This window comes from Haemorhous mexicanus, chromosome 8, assembly GCF_027477595.1.
Source record: "Haemorhous mexicanus isolate bHaeMex1 chromosome 8, bHaeMex1.pri, whole genome shotgun sequence".
Classification (NCBI taxonomy): Eukaryota; Metazoa; Chordata; class Aves; order Passeriformes; family Fringillidae; genus Haemorhous; species Haemorhous mexicanus.
Window position 1 is genome coordinate 11,395,743 of NC_082348.1, and position 22,087 is coordinate 11,417,829.

A 22,087-nucleotide genomic window follows, 5' to 3' on the forward strand; every position below is an offset into this window, starting at 1 on the left:
CGCGTGCGCGCTGGATCTCCCATTCTTCCCGTGGTCAGCGGGGCGCGCGCGCGGCCATGGAGCGGAGCGGGCGCCGCCGCCGCCGGCATTGAGGGAGGGAGACGCGAGAGGGAGAAGGGAGCGCGTCCGCCCGGCCTCCGCCCCCGCCCCGCAGGTACCGCCCGCGCCCGCACCGCGGGGGGGCCGCGGGGAGAAGGGCGGCCGGGGGGCTTTGTGTGCGGTGCCGCCGCCGCCGGGTGACCGCGGGGAGCGCGGCTCGGGGCGGGGCCGACCCGTCCGCGGTACCGGCCGGGAGGAGCGCGGTGCCAGCTCTCGCAGCGGAGCGGTTCGGGAAGGGCAGGGGAGGGCGGTCCGGTGGGACCGGGGGTGCGGGGGCTGCCGGGGCCTGGAGCGGAGCCGCCCCTCGGCCCCCCGCCCTGGTGCCGCCGAGCACCGGCCGTGCGGGAGCGGCGGTGCCGGGGCCGCGTCCGAGCAGGGGGTCCCGGCGAGCGTCCCCGCTGGAACCAACGGCTCGGCGAAGGGAGAGAGGTGCGGCCGCTCTGGTGAGGCGCGGGGCTTTGCTAACGCTTGAGGCTGCTGCGCTCCGAAAGCATCGTGTGGGTTGGGTGGGTTCAGCCCTTGTGCTTGGCCCCTTTGTGCACGTGCCGTGCTCTCCTTCGGTTGTTTCTGGCAGCATTTTTAATGGGAGTTGGGTCACAACTGTGAGTTTGTGCGAAGAGCTGGGTTGGTCATTAGGCAAATCCTGCAGAAATGCTTCAAGAGAGATGCTGGGTCTGAGTAAATAATATGTAATTGTGCATGTTACAGGCCTGTGTGGGCTCTGCTTAAGGTATTTTTAATGTTATATGTCTGAAGATACTGGTGAGGAAGGGAAAGGCTGCCTTCCTCCCCAGTGCCCTGCACAGCTGCTTGAGAAGGATGTGGGAAACTGAGGTAGGATAACAGGCTCAGGGCTGTCTGGGAAGCCTGTGGTGGAGTAGCACAGAGGCTCCCCGGGTGCGTGGGTTGTTCTGACCAATAGATCTCTCTGCCCCATGTGGACTTAGTTTATAAGTCAGTGTTCAGTAAAAGAGACTAGGGTTAAGTAAAGTAGCATGTGCCAAGCCAGTGTTAATAGGGCAGGGATGTGGTCTCCAGCCCAGCACTTGTGCCAGCATCAGAGACAAATGTCTTAGTCCAGTTTGCTGCTGAGCAGTGTAGCCCATTTCTCGGCGTCTTTTGAGCTGTTGCATCTCTGTTCTCTGCTCCTCTTGATGCTCCCTGGGTAACTTTGAGGACAAATGAAAGTATTGTTGCTTGACACCTGGAGACACAGATCCATCCAGACCAGTAGTGCTTAGATAGTTCTCAGAAAGGTGTTGGAAGGGCAAGTATTTGCTTCCATGTGGGATTCTGAATTAGATTTAAGAGTTTTGCAGCTGGAGAAGGGATATGTTTGAGAACTTGCAATAGGAGCCAGCTTTCTCTTGAGTAAAGGTCTACACCCAAGTGCAGAGTGGAACTGCAGTACTGTCATATTCAGGGTCTTCTTGTCGTGGCAACACAGCTAGCTGTGTGGAGCAAGCCTTTGTGCTGCATTCCTGGGCTTGGCAAAGTTAGCCTTTGCTTGTTTTCTCTGTTGAACCCTGTCAGTGGGACTGAAGCCTGGAAGTTACGAGAGGGACAGAGGAATGACATGTCACCACGGGTGATTCTCTCTGTATTTCATAGTCTCACTTGCTTAATTTTTTTTTTTAATTGTTACCAACATGAATAGATTTTTTTCATACTGATACCTGCAATATTCCTGTGAAATCCTTAGAATTTGTCAAGCAGCTTCAAAACTTTTTGTTTCAAGAGGAAAAATGCCATGGTGTTATACACCTCAGCCTTGCTTCACTTAGCTGATAACAAGTGGTGTTAAAAGTAATAGAGCAGCAGATTTTGGAAATGTTTCTCTGGTTCACGTGATGTTCCCCAGAAGTGCAGCTGGAGAGAGTGCCTATGTTGGAATGAGTTGGTCCTCCAGGCATCTTTGAAGTTCTGTAGGGATCTTGAATCTATGCTACAGCTTAAGTATAAAGAAAACCATATATTTAAACAGCAAAAGTTAAACTGAAATGAAATTTCTCTGTTTCTCCCATATTAATCAATCCTTCTCTATCCATCAGGCACTTTGGTCAGGGCAGTTGGATGTTAGGAGGATGAGAGTTGATAGCAAGTCTGGACACTTCTGTAGTGGTTTACAACATCACAGAGGAGGATGGGGGCAAGATGTCCTCTACAGAGGAGCCCTCAACAACCTTTGTGTCAGGAGCAGGTCAGAAAATGTTTCAGGAGGCTGGACATGAAATGTTCAGAGGGATAAAGTAGTGACCTTCCCTGCCTGTACCTCACAACATACATGTGGATTTCTGTGGGAGTAATATGGCTTTGAAGCTTGTGGACTGCCATTACAGGTCCCTTCTGGCCTCAGATGACTTTGGATCAGGCTCATGTGTCACCCTGAGCGTCTCATTATCTCAGGCCTTGCCTAGACTAGGGCTGGAAATCTTGGTGGTGTGCCTGGATGGGGCTTGCTGCTGTTTGTGCCTCCTTGGCTGGCAGTTGTAATTGAAGCTTCTCCTGGATTGTGACAGTGCCAGCACACCTTGGAGCCAGTGCAGTGGAGAAAATGCTGGCAAGTATAGAAAGGTCTGTCACCTCAGCAAGTAAAATAGACTGTCCATGTCTATTAATTTCTTCAGACTGCGGCTTGAGTAAATTCTGAGCATTGTGACTGTGAGGAAAGGGGTTTGCTTCTTTCTTTGATGAAGGTTGATGTGACAGTGATGTGCAGCTTTAGCTTTACCTTGCTGTTTGATGGTCCGTTTCATGTTGTGCTTTGCTCAGTTGTTCCATTTCCATCACACTGTACAGTGTTGAAGCTTGCATTACATGTTTCTTCAGAGCTCATTCAGTGGTTTGGATCTTGTCCATTGGACCAACCTGTTACCAGTTCTCAAACCTATGTGAAAGCACGATGTGAGGTGTTTATGAGCTTTGCACAGTGGCATACTGGAGGAGCTGAGCACATACATGTTCCTTGGCATCCTGCACTGCACTGGTGTCTGGCTCTGTCATACATGGGAGAGTTCACTGTTCACTTTCTCCTCTCTTTGGGAGCATTAGCACTCTTGCACCTGGGAAAAAAGCCACCCCACAAAACCCAAATGAACTGGATGGAGTTGTAACTGTTCAAGTTGTAGAAGGGCAATAAAAGAGTTTTGTTGGAGAGGTTGCAGGTGCTCTCCAAGAGATTTGATCTTAGTTAATGGTTAGTGTTTGAGTTCATCTGGCTTCCTGTTCTGCCCCTTAATCAAATCTCTGCATGTTTGGCTCTGCAAGGAGGGAGATGTCCATTCTGCATCCAGAAACAAGTATGCCAAGCAGTAGCCACAAAATTAATTATTAGGGAAGCGTCATCATCATTAGTTTATTGTGAGTGGGAAGATTTAAAAATCTCTAATTTGTTTCCACCGCCAGCAGGATAACAGACTAAACAGCCTAACCAGGCCAGTCCCTGATGCAATGTTTCAGCATTTCAGGCTTAGTCTGTGGCCCTTTCTCTACATTTTGCATGTAGATACTTCAGATTCCAAGATATTTCAGAAAGCCAAATTGAACCAACAGTAATTTGCTGAGGCAGAGATCTGATCAAAATAAAGTCAAATTTTGACAGGTGCTTCAAAGTGCTGCTAAGCAGAAGGGAGGAATTGCAGGTGTGTCTCTGCCTGTTACATGGAGGTGGTTTCATAGGCCAGAAGTTCCCTTAACTGTTACTAGGGTCATGGTCATGTCAGATAAAACTTCCCTCTGCTCCTCCATGTCCTGTGTTTCCTCCACCCAATGTTTTATATACCTTAAAGTGTCATGGTGGTTTTCTGCACTCCCCTGCAGTCTGTGCTGAGGGATTTCTTTGGCATCCACTTCTGTGCAGTTGCAGGTGCAAGGCTGAGTGGGATCTGCTTATGCCTGAGTGTGGAGGATAACCATCCTTCCCCACCTGGAGCTGAACTGATTCTAGGTGCTGGCTTCTACACCCCCAGCCTGTCAGCAGCTGTAATCCTGCTGCTGAGTTCTCCTCTCTTTGGCCAGAAATTTCCATGGCAGCCCTGGAGGACAGGGGTTGGCAAAGACCCCTGTTTTGCCATGCAGAAAACTTGTGCTTAGAATCATGGAAGAGAAATGGGTATTAGCTGGGAAAAGAGACCAAGAAAGTAACCTTTTTCTGAAGCTGTTGACTTGCAAATTGCTGCTGTTGCACCCCACAGCCGGTGTCCCTTGAGGGCTTGCACCCAAGGTTTGATCTTCTGTATTATTTTCCTGTTCCAACCTGTCATTTTACTGTAAGCACTTGTCTCTCAAGTACTTCCTTCCGGGGTAGTTCTGGCTTGGACTTTCACACAAAAACTGACTTCTGTGTCACTAGCCAGTTATATATCAGTAGGAATAGCAAGGTCTTGGACGACTGGAGTAAGAAATTTATGTCAAACCCACTGCTCTCTTTAAAATTCAGTTATGTGGATCTTATGTGATGTATTGGTTTTTTCTTTTCCCAAGGTGTTATCTCACCCTCAGTTACCACTGCCACTGGAGACTTACGTTAGAGTGACTCTGGGAAAGGCACTGAATTCCTACCCTGTACCTGCCTGTAAAATAGGAAGGTGGTATTATACTACTTTTTTCTTCTAATGATGTACACAAAGTAGATGCTTTCCTTCTTCAGGACTGCCTAAATTAGTAATCTTTGCCTGAGTGACTTAATAATTCACAATGCAAAGAGAAATTACAAGATTCAGATGTTCTGTGAAGCCACTTGTGCCAGCAAACTGCAAGTGGTGATGGGTCACTGCTCTAATTCTCAGTAGTGTTCTACTTCCAAACCTTGCTAAGCATTTTTCCCACAAGGCTACAGGTGAAAGTCTATTCTTCCTTTGTTTTTTCCAGATGATCCAATATTGCTGCTGGATTGTGGAGGAGAGGGTTGGGATGTGGCTGGAAAATTTTGTCCTGCTCTCCTAGTTGCTGTACAAAGGGGGCTGATGACACTTCCATTCTTCTGGGCTGCCAGACAGCCCCCTGGAGGGAACCTTGTGCACCTTTGGCTGGATCACCTTGCAGAGCCAGGCTGGAAGTCGTAGAGCCAGTGTTGCATGGTTTGTGTGCCAGGGTCCCACAGTGTCAGAGCTCAGGCTCTGAGATAAGGTTAGATATCTAGAGTAAGGGACAGGGAGGATATTTTCATACACATAAACTCAAAACTCGAGAACTATTCACAGAATTAAGTGTCATGATGATAGTCCCCCCCACCACTGGTCCTATAGGCCCCTAGGAAGTTGCTTGTAATGAATTTCCTTGGAACCACGAACTGAGATGTCTGCAGGAGGGAGTCCATGGAGAGCAGCTCCTGCCATTGTAGGATTTTGAGCTGCATCTTGGCACTTGAACTGTTAAAAAGGAAGGAGACCTTGAAAGCTCATTTTACACTTGTCCTTGTCTCAGACAAAGTTAAAACCAAACTAATTTCAGAGAGGGGTTGTATTAGGAAAACAAAAGATGTTAAAGCTCATCTAATTTTCTACCCTGCTCTGGAGGGGTTACTCCCACTCTTCAAAGTGGTTTCATTAGTGAAGGGTATTGGAGTCACATTGAGGTGACCTGTGACTTGTCTTGATTTGCTGCAGCTTCATTACTGAGGAGATTTTTTTGAAGATTGTTGCATTGCTGAAATGGGTAGCTCTGCGTGAGGTGTTCAATTACCCAGGCAGCAATGTAAACCTTTAGTGGAGGCATAAGAATTTCTGTTATCTGAAGCTTATCTCTCATTTTACCCAGGCTAGGTAATGCAACTTTCACAGCCAGCATCTAGCCTAGAATGTTTGTGTATAGGGGAGAAGGCCCATAGTTAGCTTAAGCCATGGAAATCTTTCAGCTGTCTCCATTCTAGAAATCTGCTTCAGTTTTCCTGATGGCAGTGGAGTTATGCCCTGCTGCAGGTTGGTTACTGTCTGTACTTTTGAAGATGAGCCCCTTAACAGACTGCAGGCAAGTTTAAGGACCAGATAATATTTAGCAGAGTCCTAGCAAGCCTTCCGCCAGACCTGGCTCTTCTCAGGGTGAACTGCCTACAGCAGGAGCGTTTTACACTGCTTTAGTGCAGCTGTAGACAAACCCTCCTCTGAAGACCTTCTGGAAAAGAAACTGCATCCATCTAGGCAGTGCTTTGCCTATCAGCAAGGATGGACTGAGAAGTATTGGCACTGGCACTGTCTGAGGACAGTTAAAAGTTACTGGATGGGGCGTGGAAGGAGTGCATCAAGTGCCACCAGAGACACTTGGTACAGGGAGATAAGCACGGGGCTGTCCCACCAGCTAATTAGAAAAGCATGAGTTGTCAGTCTGGAAATCTAAGATACCATCTTTGGATTAGGGAGAGGCTCAAGTACAGGGCAACAGTAATTACTGATTTAAAACAATCACAGTGATTGTGTAATATTCCCTGTCACTAAAGAAACATTATTACCTTATGGATACAGGTGAAGAATGGGGATAGCCCATCTGTCAGTTGCTTGGTGGTTGTTTCCTACAAGCTCCCTTTGGCTCCAGAAAAATGTTGCTTTCTTCTTCAAGTAAGACACTTGATGTGGTACTTGCCACCTCCTTCGGAGTTTGAACAAGTAGGAACATTTTGAGCTGCTTTGTTCAGGGCTGCTTGCACACCCAAGGGAAAGAGTAGGTTTGATTGCGTGCTTGGTGATTGTAATACTTTGTAGAGGCCTGACACCAGTCCCCTCTGGGGAGGGTATAGCTGTACTGGTGGAAGCAAAAATAGAGAAGTGGACAGAGGGCTGAGAACTTCCACCCTGCAGAGCTGCAATTTGACACTGCCTTGCTGATGAGATCCCCACTTAGTCTTCGCAGCACATGGTTTCCACATGCTGTTCTAAGTGCTCTGAATTTCTTGCCCAAGGGGGCTTGGCTGGCAAAACAAGTTAATTATGTGTTGACACTGCCCACCTTGCAGAAGTGGTGAACTACTGCAGGTTGGATGCCTGGTTGCTTTTATATTTGAAAAAATTGCTTCATTTGGCTAGGGTGGAGATCTCCTCAAGGATCAGAGTTCAGTTGTTGACAGAGGTCTGTTGAATATACCTTAAACTAATTTTAAACTGAAGTGACTGTGCAATTAGTCCTGAGACTTGTTGGTACTATTGTGTTGCTGTGTTATTTCTACAGATGCTGGGCTGCAGTTAACCATGTACACAAAAAAAAAAAAAAAGCACCAAAGGAGTGTGGCCATGTTTACAGGTTGGTTACAAATTAAGCTCACTGGCTGGAAGTTGAGATACTTTCAGGAAGATGACTGGTTATTGAGTGGTGCTGGCTCTTGCCTCTAGTGATTGTGAGTGGCAGCAAGAGGCTTGTATCTGCATGCTTGTGTCTGGAGCAGTTGTGTTGGAACAGTTGTCTGGGGAAGTTATGGACTGCATTGACTTTTTGGCAAGTGAAGATGACAATGAAACATGGCAAAGATGATAACCTGATATCTAGAGCAGAAGAGAGTGGAACATAATTTTTAAAGTTAAATAGTTATATCGGAAGAGCTCCCAAGGATAGGCAGGACACCAAGAGAGTAACAGTGCATTTTTTATGTGCTTCAGATTCCCTTCCTTGCAAGAGGAAGAAGATTCAAGATTTCCTGTGAAGTTATCCTAAGATAAAATCTTACTTGAGAATTGCAAATCATGCACTTTCACTTAGTCTGAGTGGTGTTCACCTAAGTGCTGAAAAAAATTCATTGTCTTAGGTACCCAGTTTAATATTGCCATAGCATCTTAGGTAACAAGTATTTCCTTATTAATGTTTGGATTAATTTATTCTATGTGTTGAGCCAGTTGCTTTACTGTGAATTGTATCAGCTTTTATACTGTTATGATGGTAGTATCTCAGCTGAGTAGCTTGGGCTGTTTGATCTTGGTTAGCTTTCCCCTTTAAATTCATCATTTTGAGCTCCAAAAGCCTTTGTATAGTGGCTTTCTGCTGGGTAGCAGTTGATGAAAAGTTTGGGTGTTGCGAAGCACATAGTTTTGATGGCTGATTAGTGAAACAAAGAACTTTTTTTCAATGACAGAATTGGGGTAGTTTTTTCTCTTGAATTATTTTGTCTACATGTTGAGCCTAGCCTGTATTTTTGAGGACAGACTACAAGGCTTGGAAGGATTGGAGAAAACCCTTGCTCTGGAGCTTATACTGGCAACCCCTCTCAAAACTTGGGGGAGCTCCAAACACAGGACCTGTGCTACTGAGTTATTAATTTTGAGTTCTGCATGATTTTTCTTCTGTGGGAAGAGGTTGTACTCAACATCCCCTTCCAAAGTTGTTTATGTCTTGTAACATTGGCTACCCAGAAAGTCCAGGAGTAGACCACTGGGGCTGAGAACTGTTGCTTGGTGTTTTTCAAAACTTATGTGGGGAGCATCTGCCCAGATGATTGCAGACTTGATGGGTTGCAGCAGCCATATGCTTCATTGTCTGGCAGGTTAGATTTTTGTCAGCCTGGGTCTTGTTTTTCTCAGGTGGTGTTTTTTCCACTTCCTCCTTTTGGGAAGAGGGGAGTCAGCAGACTTCCTAACATGTGTAGAATAGCTTTTTGGAGTTTTTTGTGGGGTTTTTTTGGTGGTTTTTTTTGTTTTTTTTTTTTTTTTTAGAAAAGTGCTACTTAAACACCTGTTAGCTGGTAGATGCAAGCTATATTGAGCTTTTCCTCTTGGTTTCCTATTACTGTTTTCCCCAGGATTCAAAGATATTTCTGTCTCTTCTTCCCCATATGCATTTGATAGCAGTGCCATAATGTGTAGTGGATCTTTTTTAGACTGCAGTCCTCAAGGTTGTGACACAAATTCATTCTTTTGTAATGCACCAAGGTTTTTATCCTATGCCTTCCTTCATGTGTTTAATAAGCAAGGAGAATGGAGAGAAATTTATTTACATTCGTTTGCTTTAAAGATTGTTTCTGTGCTTGTAAGTCTCTGTAGGCAGAGACTTATAAACTCTTTAATGAAAACCACATAGAAGGCAGACTTGAAACCATGAATGCTCATTTCTCATGGCAATATGGCCAGGTAATTGTTACTGGACGTGTTGGGACGTGCCTCTGTGTGATGTTAATAAAAAATGGCTAGTTTGTGGTAACTACCACTCATTCACACCCTTCTGTAATCTGAATTTTCAAGTTTGAGCAAGTTCTAAATTTCAATTTTAAAAGCATTTAGACTTTCTTCACTATATATCCAGTTTAACAGAAGAGTCCCCTTTTGAACAGAATGTGGTAGCAGTTTAATGCCAGTTCCCTGTTCCTTCTCCAGTAGCTCCATGCTAGTGAGGTGTCCAGCGAAATGCTTCCCTATGTGACAATCCATCCACTGCATATTCAGATGCTGCTGTGTGTAAGGCTGTCTCCCTTAAGTGGAGTGTTTGCAGCAAAGAGCAAGACCAGCCTGTGCTAGAGGGCAGGGCAGGGGCCAGTATTCAAAGCTGCAGACAGGGAGACCTGAATGGAAGCATCTGCCGTGCTTGTACAATTGTGGAAGTGGCTCTGGTTTTGTGCCTGTGCTGCCATGGGAGTGAGTGCCATGTCATGAACCATTTTTGGTTGAGGATGGGAAAGCTCAGAGTGCTTCTTTCAGATTTGGTGCTAAATTGACCAAGTGAGAAACTGTAGCATCAGTAGAAACTGTAGTAAAAAAGGCAATGCTTCCTTCTAGCTTGGAACTTTCTTTTAGAAAGAAAAAAGGTGTTTAGAGTACTGATTGGAGGGGTTTTGACAGTCTTAGAATTTAAAATCGAATCCCTCCTGAGGTGACTTGAAACAAAATGGTGGGAGTTTTGTGTGTCCTTGAGATGGTTTAGATTGGGGTAGGGGTCACAAGCTGTAATATGGCACAGCACTAACTCAAAGCTTGAGGTGCTGTGTGTGCAATAGCAGCCAAGGCTTCCTTGCTGCTCTGGAGATGAGGTTTTGCTGACAAGGAGGGAGCTTAGTGTACAAATATACAATCCCTTCTGGCTGAGGATAGGATTTGCCTGGCAGTTGGTTGAGGTGAGTCCATTGGTTTACTGAACCAGTTTTGATGCCCATCAGCCAGTAGGGATTTGAACTGGCTGCCTGGAATGGAGGGGCCTGCACTCCGGTGACTCCTGCACAACCAGTGTGGGAAGCTGGGACGTGTGTGGTGATGCTTGTAGGGTTGGGGAAGCGTAGGCCCTCAGAGCTGAATCTAGATGCTGTGCTTGGTGGTGGTAAGATGTGGCCAGGGAAGATGGGGTGAGGTAATGAACTGTATAGCCTGCTTTGCAATGGGTGCTTTTGTTTCCAGGCTGGGGTTTTTGTGTTCATCTCGTCTGCTGTCAGTCCATTTTGCCTTATTAAGACCTTTGTGAAGGCCTTATTTGCTCAAACAGAAGGTATTTATTTGCTGCCCCAGTGCTTCCAATTAGCAAACTTGTGCCTCCTTCCAGCTTCCTTCCAGTTGTTTATTGAACCAGGTGTCCGCTGCACAACCTCTTCCCTTACTCTGAGCTTGACCTGCTTTCCTCATGTTGGTGGAAAAAGTAGGACAGATTTCTAGTTTTGGGTATTATTAGCCAGGAAACAAAAAGACACCCTGGGTTTTTATCACCCACTTCCTGAAAAAGCTAACCTGTCATGAGGGAGTGCTTCAGGAAGCACTGTGGTGATGCCAGGAACCCTGGTCTGTAGGAAGGTGCAGGACAGGCCCTTAGTCTGGTCCCTGGCTGCCTGGAGGAATTAATTTGGCTACAGATGGAGGGACAAAAAGAATCAGTACTGAAGGGGACAAGAGAGTTCCTAGGGTTCAAGAACATAAACAAAGCCCAAACATTCAGTAAAATTTTTTTTTTTTTGCATAAGCCAAACACTTCTGAGGTGATGCTGTGCCTCGGAGTGGCAGTAAAGTTCGGCCTGACCTTCCTTGTGTGTGGCCTTGGCTGTCAGAACTGCATTTTAGAGTGTGCCAGTGAGTGCTGTTTCCTGGACATGTGTAGTTGGGATGTAACAGAATTCAGCCTGGAAACAGCTTGAGCACCTAGTTTTTGAAAACTGATCATTTTACATTCCTGGAGCCCTATGTTAGTGCTTTATCTTGCTGACCAGCTGATGACATTGATTGCTGAAGGCCAACAGTCAAAACAGGATCCAGACCTCTTCCTGCTTTCACTTAAAGTAGATGGGTATTCCTGGTGACCTGCTTAAGGATTTTGTCTCCACCTTTTTGGGTGGATGGTGGCAGTTGCAATAATACTGATTATTAATCAGCTGTTACTTTAAGCCACAAATTTACTGTCTGTTGCTAAAACTTCCAGGGAACTGATGGATAACTGCTATTATAAAGAATAAGGTTTTTGTCCTGACCTACCTTGTTTGATTCCTTAAAATAGACCAGTGCTGCTTGTATCTGACTTACACAGCTTCGCAGCTGTATGTGAATAACCTATTTTGTGACATGCTTTCAGTCTATTTTTTTTTCCTCCAGTCTTAATTTAACCTATAATACTGTTCTTTTTCATTTCTTTCAGAATGGACTGCTGAATTGGGATTTATTGCAGACTCAACTGTACAGCGCTGCTCATTGCTTCATCTATTACCAGTTATTTAAATTGGACTTTTAATATCCTGCCAGCTGCTGTCCACACACACATGGTGCATTGTTGCCATTCTCAGAATTGCATCTTTGAAACCCAGGCCCTCAGTAACCTTCATAGAAGAAAGAGGCGACCTCCTGCGTACATTTGTAGAGGGAGATTTTGGCCCTGCTGCCCTCTGGCTTTCTGGCTGCTGCTGTATTTCTGAGACACTATGGAGCCCAGTATGGAGTACTGCTTAGCGCAGGTGCTGCAGAAGGATGTTGGAAAAAGACTTCAGGTTGGCCAGGAATTGATAGATTATTTCTCAGATAAACAGAAGTCAGCTGATCTTGAACATGATCAGACTATGCTGGATAAAATGGTTGATGGACTGGCCACTTCTTGGGTAAATTCCAGCAATTATAAGGTAAGACTTTGTCATGTGGAATGTGATTACTGTCAGAAGTGCCGATGTCAAATGCTCCTTGATCTAAATGAAAGCTGTGTAGTAGACATTCTATGATACTGTTCTCTAAGCTAGTAATTAGACTGAATCAGTGATTGTTGTTCCATATCTTGGTAGTTCATAGCTGCTATGATATCGAGGACTCAAGGCAGTAGGAATTCAGTGAATGGTGTTTTAAGCACAAGTGGATTTACATTTGGTGTTCATAGTTTGTGATATCCTGGAATCTTTGTATACTTTGTTAGCTGATCCCATGCTTTGATCATCCCAGTAGTTTAGCAGTGTTCGTGATTTCGTGCCATACTAAAAGGTTTAATCAAACTGAAAAAAGCATATATAAACTGCATTTGTTTTCACTGTCATTAAATCTTGCTAGACTTTTACTGTTTTCTGTGGGCAAAATGGTAGATGAATTGTACTTAGCTCAAGAAAGATAATGTGTGTATATATCTTTTGAATTTGATAATGTTGAGATGAGTTGGTAGGACATGGAACTCCACTGCCTTGTTATCCCTGCCAAGTTACTTTATTTCCCTTCAGGTTTAATGAGGAAGTCCTCCTACAGCCAGGTACTGTGGGAGTGGGGAGGGATTCTCAGCTGTGACTTGGAAAAACTCTTGTCCTGGTCTGTTCATGAGGCTCTCTGGAAAGTCTAATAAAGTACTGAAGCTATTGTATGGGACGTAATAATATTCCTTTTTGATAAGTGGTGGGGAATCTCAGAGTGAAAGTTCTTACAGAGCTGGGCCTTAAGGTGGGGATTGCACTGGAGTTCACACCTGTAGAAGTGGAGGAAGGAGTGGCTGTATAAGTTGTAAGTGCTCTGGAGCTCATCATATTCATTTGGAATTATGCTTAATAGAAATTTTGATTGGGAGGTGGTTGTGACATTGCAGAGTGTTCTGCACAACTGCATTTCTTTCTTTTCATTTTTGTCAACAAGCAGCTGTTGTAGAAGCTGTTTGGCATGTAGGGGACAAAAACCCCAAACACTAAAAACGCTGTCACCAAACCACCAGAGCTAATATGGTCTGAACAGAGAATGTGTTCTGGTGGAACACATAGAGAAATATTTAGCTTGCTATTGTGAACAAGCAGTGCACACATAATTTTCTGAGAGTATTACATGTTCTTATTGCTCCTTTTCCTGCTAACTGGCTTTCTCTTACAAACTTCCATGATTCTCAATGGAAGAACCCAAGCATAGTAAAATTGAAATTATTACAAAATGTTGCATGGATTTCATGAAACGGTATAGATCATAGAGCTGTGTAGTGCTTTGCAATCCCAGTATCACACTTAGTTTGCAGAATTTCTATTCAGATAACTTTCTCTCTTCCCAATCTTTTGTCTGTTAAACTACATGCTTATAATGATCTCTGTGGTGTTCATTTTCCAGTAACAAACTGGTGGCACTTCTGTACTGTAGTGACTGTTCCAGAACTCATGCTGCTGAGCTGGCTGTTCATTAATGTGTGTGTTCTATAGATAGCATTTGCTGTGATTAATAAGTTCTAGTAAGCATAACAGAGACGTGTCTCAGATGTCTGGAGGGTGTTTTCTCAGTGAATGAATACAGTAGAAGATGTGAAGCCTTTGAGTGGGGCAAGCTGGCTATGTGAAGGTCAGTGATGTGGTGAAGTCTGCTTCAGGATCCAGCCAAGGCTTAGTGCACCCTCTTATGCCAGTCTCTTCCTTCTGTTTTAGTGCTGCATCTGCATTATTGCCTTTTTCCCTGACTCCTTGTGGGGCAGGGGTTCTGAAGCTCAGCTTTGTCTGGTGTGAGAGAGCATAGGGGAGCTGGTGTCATCTGATCCAGTTCATGAATTAGTGTGTCAACTTTAGGAGTGAAAGGCTAAGCATCACTGCCCTAGGACAGCCATCTGGAGAGCTAAACTGCAGTGGTCTGCTAGCAGTGGAAGAAGCTGAATATTTGTAGTCTGTTTCTCTTCTCACCTCAGTCTCTTCATTTGAAAAAGTATCAGTTTAAAACAAAGATTGAGATCATCTGCATGATTTGAAATTTCCTAGCACTTCACCAATATAGTGTGTGTTCTCAGAATAAGACAGTGTGGATAACAAGAGCCTTATGCTGGACAGCATCCAGTGGATTCATGGCTCCTGCCTGTCTAGAACTCCTCTAACTAAACATTTGTGCTTATATGTTATCACCAAGGAAACATTAGTGAACCAGAGAAGAGGCATCTCTAAGGCAAACCAGTTTAGTTTGGGTTAAAAGGAGCTTGAACTGGTGATGAAATGGCATCTTTACAGGAAGGACTCAAGCTTTATCTCCCTAATTGGCATCCAAGTCTGATCTGTGTATGTCATGGCCATCGTTGAACTTTTTAGGCTTTGTTGGTTTTTTGTACATTGTTTCTATTTTTTATGACACTACTTTGTGAAGTCCTTGACCTCAGCACCATGACTGCCGATAATGGAGTCTTTTTTTTCCCAAGGGATTCAGGAAAAAAAATGATGGAGGGCAGATATGTTTTTCTTTGGTTGGTGCTGTCGCAAGTCTGTGGAAAACAGCACGTGTAAAACATAGTGAGGCCTAACATACTTCTGACAGCACTCAGTACTCTAAAACTCCTTAACAAATAGTCTTGTCACCTGATCACTGGTCCCTGCTTTGTAACAGCCAGATGTCTTAAGTGCAGAAGGCACTTGGATAGTTCAGGGTTCTTTTCAAGTCAAGGAAACATAAAGGTGATTGTATGAAACAAGGCACTGAAGTCCAGTGCAAAGTCATTTGCATGTTTATGCTTGCTAGAAGTGTGCTTGAACTGCACCCAACAGCCATTGCAGGCTTGAGTTTTCTCAGCTGTACTTACAGGTAGAAGACATAAGAATGGTGCAGAGTGATAAGATGAATTCTCTTTGAGAGCTCTTACTCCTCTTTGGAGCACAGTTGCTTATAGCAGACAGCCTGTGTTTGTGTGAGCACGAGGAGTTGTGGATTACACCAGTGCGGTTGACCTGGGGAAGGTATTGCAGGATGCTTTAGGCCAAAGAGGAATTCTGCCTCTGGTCTCTTTCTTCATTTGTGCTTTGTTTGCTTGGTCTGTGCTGTTTCAGGATGGGGGTTCTGCTTGACTCCTTTTCTTCCCCTACTAAGCATAAAAGAGAGTTATTTTGCTGAGCTTTGAATCTGAACAATAACTAAGGCCTGCACAGAGCTGTCTGTCTTAAATCATGAAGCAAAACAGCACAGCAGTATCAGAGGCTTCCGCATGTCCTCTCAGGTTCCACAATCCTATGGCAAGGGGAGAGAGCTGAAATCGTCAGTAATCCCCTGGTGAGCCATCTCTCTTTGAGCTGCTTCTGCACTATTTAGTCATGCGGATGTTAAGTGTGCAGGATCTCCTGGCTCATCTGTGGCTGATGAGCCTTTCTCAGTACCCAAACCATGATGTAAATTAAGGCATAATGTAAAGTAATATGTCCAGGATCTTAAAGTAGTTTTCAACCAGCCTGCTATTCCAAGAGGCGAACTGAGAGTGTTTGGCAGTGACCTTCTCTTGCCTGCTTCTCCTCAACAGTATTGGGAGATGAGGTCTCTTGCACCTCTTTCCCTGGGATGTGTTGCCTTTGCTGGTGGAGTTGAGGTTTCCAGTGGAAATAGCTCTTATTTTTGCAGGATTTTTTAGACAAACATCCGAGAGGGAGATTGGTGGTGACAGAGCCTTCAGGCAGGTCAGGGTCCAACATACTGAAGAGAGATTCTATTCAGTGTTTTCACTTGTTGCAGAGTGGTAGGAGAGGCCAGCTTGAAGGGAAACTGGATGGAGGTTTGCAGTAAGGAATTGGATGCAGCTTTGTTTTTTTTCATGCACTTTCATGAGTAGTGATTTTTTTGGCACTGCACTGCTCTCACTGGACAGGGTTTGCTTTCCAAGGAGAGTATCTCACCTTGCATGGAATGGTCCCTCTGTCCCGGTGCAGCCAGGTCTGTGTGAGGCCCAGCAGCCTATGTAGGATTAGGTTTTGCCTCTGAGAGGTGAGTTAGGAACTGACATGGTTAACAGACCCCCGGGTCTGAGGACACATCCACAGCCTCCTGCTGTGCTGGTAGACTCAGTCTGTCAGAGCAGGGCTCTGTCCTGAGCTTTGTTTGTGTTCATGTATGTAGCACTTCAGATTTGATTTGTTTAGTTCCCAGCTAATTTTGGTTCTGAGAGAGACATCATTCTCTTTAAAGTAAAATGTAAGATGTTAATGAGCATTTTTTTGATGTGGTGAAATATTGCTCAGATATTTTATTTCCCCTGACAAAATTCCTAATAGCATTAGAGAAAGCAACCTTCCATTCTGATCTGTTTCTGAATATCAAGCATTACAAGAGCATGTTGCACTGAGCTGAAGAGAAATAAAACTTATATAAATTAGCTGGCTTTCTTAAACTGTGTATCGAATAATTTTTTTTCCTTGCTAATTGAGGGGTAGAACAGATGGTGCAGGCTTAGTTTAAAGTGACATCCATTAGAGTTACTTAAGCTGATGAATGGTTGTTCACTATAAGCATACGTTTGTTCTCTATACCGTGTTTATTTTGGTTGAAATTCGGTAGAAGAAATCCTGATTTAAGACATAATTATCATGCATGGTTATGGGTTGATATGATAATTTGGTGAGTGTGTTTTGTTGAGTATTTAAGGCACGGAGGGAAAGGACTTCACCATCTGTGGAAGAAACAGAGACTTGTAAAGGGTTTCCAAGCAGCTGCTGTTTGCCGCTGAGTTTTGAGCTGCTGGGGGTGCATGGAGATCAGTAATGTATGCATTCAGCTACTGCTTTCATCACTCTTTATCATGAAGCTGATAAAGATGAATTAAATTAGTTTTGATGTACAAAAGACATGAGAGAGGGATTATGGAGGAAAAGTGATTTTGAGATCTGGATTTGAGAGTACAGTCCATTCCTTGCATATGCCCATATTGCAAAAGGGACTGTGGCAGAAACTGCTGTTGATGACTTCCGTTGTGGGGAGAAGAGTTACCTTAGGAAGGGCTCAAGACCGTTTGAACTGCATTTGTGGAGTGTGCCCAGTCCTTATTTTTAGGCTTCTGTGCTGGCATGCTCCTAATAGGTGGGTTTTCCTGCCTTAAACTTATGGAAGAGCAGAGTTTTGGCTCCAGGATATCCAGTTTCCTGTAGGCATTGATGTTCATTCCCAGTCCAGCTGATCAGTTGTTTTTTTCTCTGTCTCTAATAGCTGGACCTGCCTTCCCAACACTTAACTGCTCTGCATGGTAATTTGATTGGATTATGGTGCAGCTCTTAGCCCTATGGTATCAGCCGTGTGGGGAGTGCCACAGAGGGTACAGTGGAGAACAGAAGATTGTAGCAGCTGGAATAGATCAAATTGAGTTCTAGTTTCAGACCTTTGGATTCAGGGCAGGGAAAAAATTACCTGCTCTAGCAAGTCAGCATTTAGAATTCCCCTGTAGGTTTTTCTTCATACCTAAAAGGTAATAATGACTGGTGTAGCAGGAAGGATTGTCCTTTTCGGGCTGTAGTGGGAAGAACTCTAGTGCAGCAGTAATACTTTCTTGTTATTTTATGCACAAAGTGGATGTGCTACTGGTTGCATAAAACAAAAGGTTTGTGATCCTGAGTATGCTAAAGAACAGTCTCTCAGTTTTTTACCAAGGTATTACCAAATCAAATACAAATAATGAGAACCTACAGGATCCCGAGGGAACGTGCAGAGTGGAGACAGAGTGTTGAAATAATTAGGACAGAAGTTTGTTTCCATAGTGGCACATTCAAGGTCTCACCTCTTTTCCGATGGCTTTAAAGCTCAACAGCCAAAGCTTATTCATGAATTGGAGGGGAAAATAACCCCATCCCTGAGAAGAAAGGTACCTTATGTAAACCAAAGTGTATTTCCTTTGGGTCACCTGTTTCAGAAGTAGTTGAAGCCTGGAGCAGAGTCCTCAGGTGTCCCAGAAGTGCCTGAAACACAGCAACCTTATAAACCATAAGAAGATGCTTTAAACCTACCAAGAGTTTCACACTGAGTAAGCCCCCTCCAACGGTTTCCATCTCACTTGTTTTAACCAAAGTAGTCTGAGTGTAATTGTAACACTTACATAGAGTTTTAATTAAAGGACAGCTTGATATCCTGTCTCTTGGTGGCCCATAGTGGATGGTGAGAAATAAATGGAAATTTGAGATACAAAGTAAAAGTCTCCCTTGCATATCACTCTGGCTTGTAGAGATTTGATTCTCTGGTTTTGTTTGCTGACCAAATTAAGCTCCCTTAGGATTTTAGTGCTGGGACTAAGAAAAGTTGTCTGAGGCTATTTTTTTTTCTTGTTTGTTTGGTTTTTTCTTGTTTTTGTTTAGTGTTTTAAATTTTTTGTGTGTGTGGTTTTGGTTTTGTTGGGTTTTTTTGGCATGTGGGTTTTTTTAGGCGGGAAGGGGGGGTTTTTGGTGTGTATTTGTTTGTGTGTTTTTTTACGTTTTTGTTTTGTTAGCTATGATTTCTCTTGTGTGTTTGGAAGAGTGACTGCCTCAGCATTGGCAAGGCCAAGAGACTCTTGTTTGGGACTGTGAGTCTGGGTCAACACACAACAGACTGAACCATTGTGGTTACTAAATTGAGAGGATAAAGCTATTCCTTTAATGCTGGTGTAGTGTTTCATTTGCAGCACTTCAGTCTTGTCACTAGGGTTTATTAGAGGTCTAACAGAGTTAGCCAGGTCTCAGAAAACCTTGGTGTGTATTGCTTCACTGCAGGCTAAGGGTCACAGCTGATGCATTGGTGGAAAAGGCAGATTATTGGGGATTTATTTTCATGGGATAAGAGTGTACTAATGCTATTGTAAAGTGCCTTATTGGGCCCTTCTGTGGCATGTGTTGTACAGTTCTAGTTGCCTGTCTGCAAGAAAGGAATTCAAGCTGGAACAGGTGCAGGGAAGGGCTACTGGAGTGTTCAGGGTATTGGAGAGCCTGCCTAACCAGAGGAGACTAAGAGGTTTGGCTTGTTTAGTTTACAGTATGAAGGCTGACAGGGAATATGACTGCTGTCCATAAATACATCAGAGGAGTGACTGTCAGGGATGGAAAAGAACTTTTAGTTTAAAGGGCAAGGTTAGCACAAGAACGAATGGGTATAAACTGGCTGTGAGTAAATTTAGACTGCATGTCAGATGAAAGTTGCCTGCAGAAAGAACATTGGAAAGCTCCTGGAGATGAACAGATAAGGACAAGACATTTGGTTTTAGGATAGATCTTGTGATGATTTTGAATAGTTTATGTAGAGTAACAGGATTATGTGTAGTGGTAGGGCAATTTTGTTTCAGTCCTTTGTGTGGTAGAACAGATATGATACCGATACTGTGCCTTAAACTGCTTGAACACTTTAAAATATTTTAAACAGTGTACTGGTTTTGGTCCTCAGAAATCCCAAAGTGACTTAGAGAGATTGTTCATACTGTGCTTGTTACCACTGGAGTAAAATTAGCAGTCATTTATATGCATGTGGGACCCATCTGCCTTCCTGTTTAGTAGGTAGCAGGGTGAGTAGGAGTGAATCCTCACTTTCCCTGACACGACCTGAATGGAAGGTTAGTGTCAGTGCTGGATTTACTGGGACCTTGATTTTTTCGCTAGTCGCTAAATTGTTCAGTGGAGTTTTGTTGTCCTCTTGATGCTGAAAGAAATACTCATCAGCCCCCAGGGTCCTCCCACCAGCACCAAACTGTTGGCTTCTCCACTGAAAGTATGCACATTCTTCCATGTCTTCTTTGTGGAATATTCCTTGAAGTTGTCTGAAAAGCCATCCTTGTCTCACCCTTTGAACTTCCACATGAAAAAATAGTATACTGAAAGTACCACTGTCAGTGGGCTCTAGTTGCCTCTGATTTAGTCTAGTTTTAATTAAGTAATTTTGTAAGTAGGGAAGTTGTATGAAGCCTCATTTCCTTTGCCTTTTTCTTTGTAGATTTGCTGGTATCTCATGCTTTAGTTTTCCTCATGCTGAGGTTATGTTTCAGTAGAATCTCTTTTGGTTATTGTATTTGTATTTGCATATAATCTTTGATATCTCTGTTTTCGCTAACATATTAGGTTGAAGTTTGCTAAAATTGGCCAAAGAATTTAGAAGGTGGGTGAAAAAAGAATAGATGAATATTAGATCAACAATTTAATGATCTCTTCCTTAAAAATAGGACTGGAAAATACCTGATAATACTTTTTTTAAGCATTCCGATATGCTCTTAGCATTAAGTGCACCTATGGGTTTTTTTGGAAGATCAGCCCATGGGACTTAGGTAGTCTGCTGCAGGGTTACCTTTGTGTTTCAGATGTGCATTTCTGGCTCTGGCAGCCCTCCTTTTTCAGCAGGTGCATTTTGGAACAGAAAGGTAGAGTTATCTATATGGCAGTTGGATCAGCCCTTAGGGTCACAGGCTATCTCAAGTTGCAGGGGCCTCTGGACTCACTCTAGTTTCATCCACCATACCACTGTATACTGTCAAGGCCCTAAAACTTATTTATTACTTGTTTTTTAGCAGAATTTATTGGCTGATAACTACTAAGTGTCCCAGTGTCAGAGATGCTTACATGAATTGACTCCCATGTAAATGTTTTTGGGATGCCAGTGATGCCAGCAGTTTTGTGTGGTGACTCTGAGTCACCCAGGGTACAAGTGACAGCTTAACTGAGGCTGAGCACAGTCAGCTTGCCTTGCTCAGAGCTGATGGCTGAACTGTGCTTTGTGTGAGTCTGTATGAAGCTTCCTCATGTAATTGTATCCCATGTGTCGTCTGGTCTGTGGCTGTATCATTAAATGTAGGAGGGAACACAGTGGAGACATGTAGTCTAAATTTTTCCAAATGAATGTTCCCTCCCACAAATCATTCATTACTTTCTTTCTAGATGAGGTATCTTTTTTAACTAGGCAAAACCTACTGAGTTCTTCATTTGTGCTAAACATGGAACTTTAAAACAAAGCAACATTTGAGTATTCAAGAATCAGAGCAAAGACTCTCAGTTATCAGACTGTGGAGAGCCTGATAATTTTTTATGGTGTGGTTGGGATTTTGGCCAGAGGAAAGAATGTGTAGGATTGAATCTGCATTAAGTGTGAGAGAATTTTTGTGGCTACTAATGCTTTTTCTTCTCTAGAAGTAACCTCTTGGAGAGAAGTTTGTGGAAATGATGAAAAATTGCACAGTAGAGTCCCATTCTGACATAGAACCACAGAATGGCTTGAGTTGGAAGGGACCTTAAACATCATCTGGTTCCAGCCCCCCTGCCACTGGATGGGGCACCTTCCACTAGACCAGGGTGCTCAAAGCCTCATCCAGCCTGGCCATGTCCTTCCTGTGGGAGCTCTGCTCCTACAGGCAGGACGTGCACACAGGCACGAAGGCTGGCAAGATTTCTTTGGGATGTGGAAGCATTGTGAGGTGAATTGCGGTGGTATCACCTTGCCAGTGTTGAGTGTTTGTGCCAGTCAGCTGGTAGTTGAGAACCTGGTAACAGCAAATGGGAAACCTAAAATTGCTTCAATTCAGTGTGTTTTGAAGTTATATTGTCTGAGTAATATCTGCATTTACTGTGAAATGTGTATTAGGAATCATTTCTTTGTACTAATTTTCTTTGTGTCTTTTAGAACTGCGCTCTATTAAAAGACAGCGAGTTTGCCTTGTATTGCCATGACTCCATTTGACTAATATCAAGTGACAGAGTTGAGTTGGGTCTAATTGGAAATCCTGCAGCAAATGGAGGCATCAGTGCTTGTGCAGTGACATGGAACAAATCTCTGCTTTTAACAATTTGGGAGGACTTTTTGTCTCACTGTTGGGAGCTTAAATAAAGAGTGGCCGCTCGTTCAGTGTGGTACGGAGCTGGGTTTTATGGGCTTTTACTGATGTACACCCATCATCAGAGTTGTCTGATGGAGCCAGACCTGTTCATACTCCAGTTTCTGTAATAGCTCTG

General features: G+C 43.9%; 1 protein-coding gene across 6 annotated transcripts in view; it reads left to right on the forward strand.

Moving 5' to 3' along the window:
* Nucleotides 1-22,087, forward strand: part of CLASP1 (cytoplasmic linker associated protein 1) — a 169,878-nt gene continuing 147,791 nt past the window's right edge. For all 6 annotated transcript variants that reach the window (XM_059852741.1, XM_059852742.1, XM_059852744.1 and 3 more), the window contains exons 1-2: nt 1-154; nt 11,617-12,091. In XM_059852741.1, the coding sequence (XP_059708724.1) occupies nt 11,897-12,091 (195 nt within the window). In that variant the 5' untranslated portion in view covers nt 1-154; nt 11,617-11,896. The remainder of the gene's footprint in view (nt 155-11,616; nt 12,092-22,087) is intronic.